Source organism: Zerene cesonia, chromosome 11, assembly GCF_012273895.1.
Source record: "Zerene cesonia ecotype Mississippi chromosome 11, Zerene_cesonia_1.1, whole genome shotgun sequence".
NCBI classification, from domain to species: Eukaryota; Metazoa; Arthropoda; class Insecta; order Lepidoptera; family Pieridae; genus Zerene; species Zerene cesonia.
In genome coordinates this window covers 8,115,152-8,117,756 of record NC_052112.1, presented here as the reverse complement: position 1 = coordinate 8,117,756, position 2,605 = coordinate 8,115,152, and the positions used below count along the sequence as shown (strand labels likewise).

The 2,605-nt window shown below is 31.9% G+C and overlaps 1 protein-coding gene across 1 annotated transcript; it reads left to right on the top strand.

Moving 5' to 3' along the window:
• The first annotated feature begins 505 nt into the window (after positions 1–505).
• LOC119830424 lies at positions 506–2,605 on the top strand. The gene is made up of 4 exons (XM_038353449.1): positions 506–985; positions 1,158–1,247; positions 1,460–1,567; positions 2,400–2,605. The coding sequence occupies exons 1-4, from the start codon at positions 758–760 to the stop codon at positions 2,538–2,540; spliced, it is 567 nt and encodes a 188-aa protein (XP_038209377.1). The 5' UTR covers positions 506–757; the 3' UTR covers positions 2,541–2,605.

The following is a 2,605-nucleotide window of genomic DNA, read 5'->3' as shown; positions in this document are numbered from 1 at the left end:
TGTGAACCGAACGTTATATGCTTTAGAAAACAAGTTGTGTCTGACGGCTCTGGGAACTTGGACTATGCGTACTCAGTGTTCCCAACTTAGGCGTTTTCCCCCCAAATTTAGGGGGCAAATTAGTGGAATGGGATTTTTTTAGGGGTTTTATATGTTTAGGGGTTTTCTGAATATATAATATTCTGAATATAATAGAACTATCCAATGCAATAATCAATTAATTTTTTTTTTCACCTAGCGAATGAATTAGGACTGGGTGACATCTAGTGTAATTATATTTTTCTACAATGTTAACATGTATGATTTTAAAAATTCTGACTCTTCAGAGGAAACTGACATAATTTGTAATGTATTAGTATTAATAAATATTACTGAATATTACTTATTATATTATTTTGATTGAATATTATTTTTTAGGGGGATTTTCAAATAATTGACGCAGTTTTAGGGGGTTTTGACTTAGAGTTAGGGGTAAATATTTCTGAGAGTTGGTAGCACTGTGCGTACTGCATATTTTATTCTGTGTAAACTGTCGTCTGTCATAGTTTTATACGAGTCACAATTCCAAATACAAATTTAATATTCTTAATAAATTCTACTCACAATAACACTGGGTCACTGGCCTAATAGAAAAAAGATAGTTTTTAAATTGATAGTCCAAATTCGAATTTCTTTTTCCTTGTAAGTAACCTTCCTGCTCGACAATTCAACGTTTTTCTTGGTTTTACTTTTACATATTTTTGTGAAGAAATTTACAATGGATCCGATTGCGGTTTTACAAAGCAGAATTGAACAACTCGAAGCTAAATTAGGTTTACCCTCTAATTCACTTATTGAGGGACAACAAGGTGATTCAGTAACAGTAAATCTTATAAATACTGCGCAAGCTATCAATAATGCTACTGCGGGACATGAAAAACTAGCTCAGGCTCAGAATATGGCCTCGGAATTGAACAACTACACCGATCCAAACTTTATAGAAAACGTAAGTAAATTTTTTACAATATTATATAACGTATTTAGAGTATTTGTAAAATGCTAAAGACATCAATCCAATAATATTGCTGTAAAGATTAAGTTTTATAATAAAATCCCAATCACTTGGGAGGTGCACCTAATACTAACTGATATTTAAATATGTTTTTTTTCCCTTTCAGATGCAACAAAATACTATGAATATGCATGAAATAGCAGCTGCAGAGCCTGTGATCAAACATCACTGTCATTGTATGCATAGATGTAAACAGGTAAAGATAATTATCCCTCTAAATAACAAATAATAAATGTCTCTTTGAGTTGTTAAATGAGTCATTGAGAGGGTATGGATTTATGTATGAGTTTATCAAACATTGCATTGTAATCTATTCTATTGTATCATGCCATGAGTTAAGTAATACTTCCTCTTATATATATGTCACAAACTGTGAATTGTCTTTCACTTTACTATTGAATGTTTTAGGCTGCACCTGTATTGGAGTCAGAAGTGTTACAACAAGTTCCCCAGATGCAGGAAGCTGTTAATAACATGCATATTGCCGCTGCAGAAGTGAAGGCAGAAGCTGATGGGGTATTTATTATTAAAAAGATATTTTGTTTACCATTATATCACCAAGTATGATGTGGTATACATTTAAAAACCAGTTAACAAAAAATGTATTAAATGAGTGTTAATAAAACAGGCATCCATAGGCATTTTTTTTCACATTGCTTATTGACAAGGTAGTTAGGTAAAGGATATTTTGAAAATTTACACATCAAATTTCAAGTTAAGTTTCTCTTAACCAAAGTGACAAAATTTTTCTGTCTTTAGTACATAGTCTTATATATTTATTAAAATAATTTAATTTTTTTACTATTGACTTACAAAATGATTGTTTATTATGCAAATGCATTATTATTTTATCCATTAAGGGCGTATCTTGTTTTTGTTCCATGAAATAAACTTCACTATCTATATGTTATCACCATCATCAGCCCATATATGTTCCCACTGCTGGGACAGGCCTTTTATGAGGGTTCAAGCCATAATCCATCACGTTGGCCAAGCGCGGGTTGGCAGATGTCACATGTCATCAAACTTTTAATTCTCAGACATGGTTTCCTCACTACGTTTTTCTTCACCTTTTTCAGCAGTATTGATGTTATCCACATGTGCAGATATATTGAGAAATCAATTTATTTCCTGCACGCTTGCCTGGTCTCGAACCTCGATTTTTCGATTTTGAAGTCCGAGGTCCTCACCACTGAGCCACCACTCCTTTCTTCGTGTACTACTATTAAAAACAATAAAAAAAATTACAGTATAAAACAATTTAAAATTAAAGCCTACATGTCATCCTCATCAAGTTTTTTTTTTAATATTCTATAGAGGATGTAATCACATGTATATTTTTTAACAGGTATCCCAAGGAATTCAAGAACTGGCTGAAACTTGCGGTGCTGCTGCTTCTAATGCTTCAGAACAACTTACTAATGTAGCTCAAAAGGTTGAGCAAGTTGAACAAAAAATGTTTCCTAAAAGACGAAATGGATTAGATTAAATAATTCAGATCTGTTTTACATTATGTTAAAGTATTGTTTTATATTTATTTAATTGCTTAAATTG

What these genes read in the sequence shown, in the direction of transcription:
- LOC119830424 (XM_038353449.1), top strand. Translation starts at nt 758, where the DNA reads ATGGATCCGATTGCGGTTTTACAAAGCAGAATTGAACAACTCGAAGCT. An exon ending in ATCCAAACTTTATAGAAAAC is followed by an intron (nt 986 to 1,157) that starts GTAAGTAAATTT and finishes TTTCCCTTTCAG; the next exon opens with ATGCAACAAAATACTATGAA. An exon ending in GTATGCATAGATGTAAACAG is followed by an intron (nt 1,248 to 1,459) that starts GTAAAGATAATT and finishes TGAATGTTTTAG; the next exon opens with GCTGCACCTGTATTGGAGTC.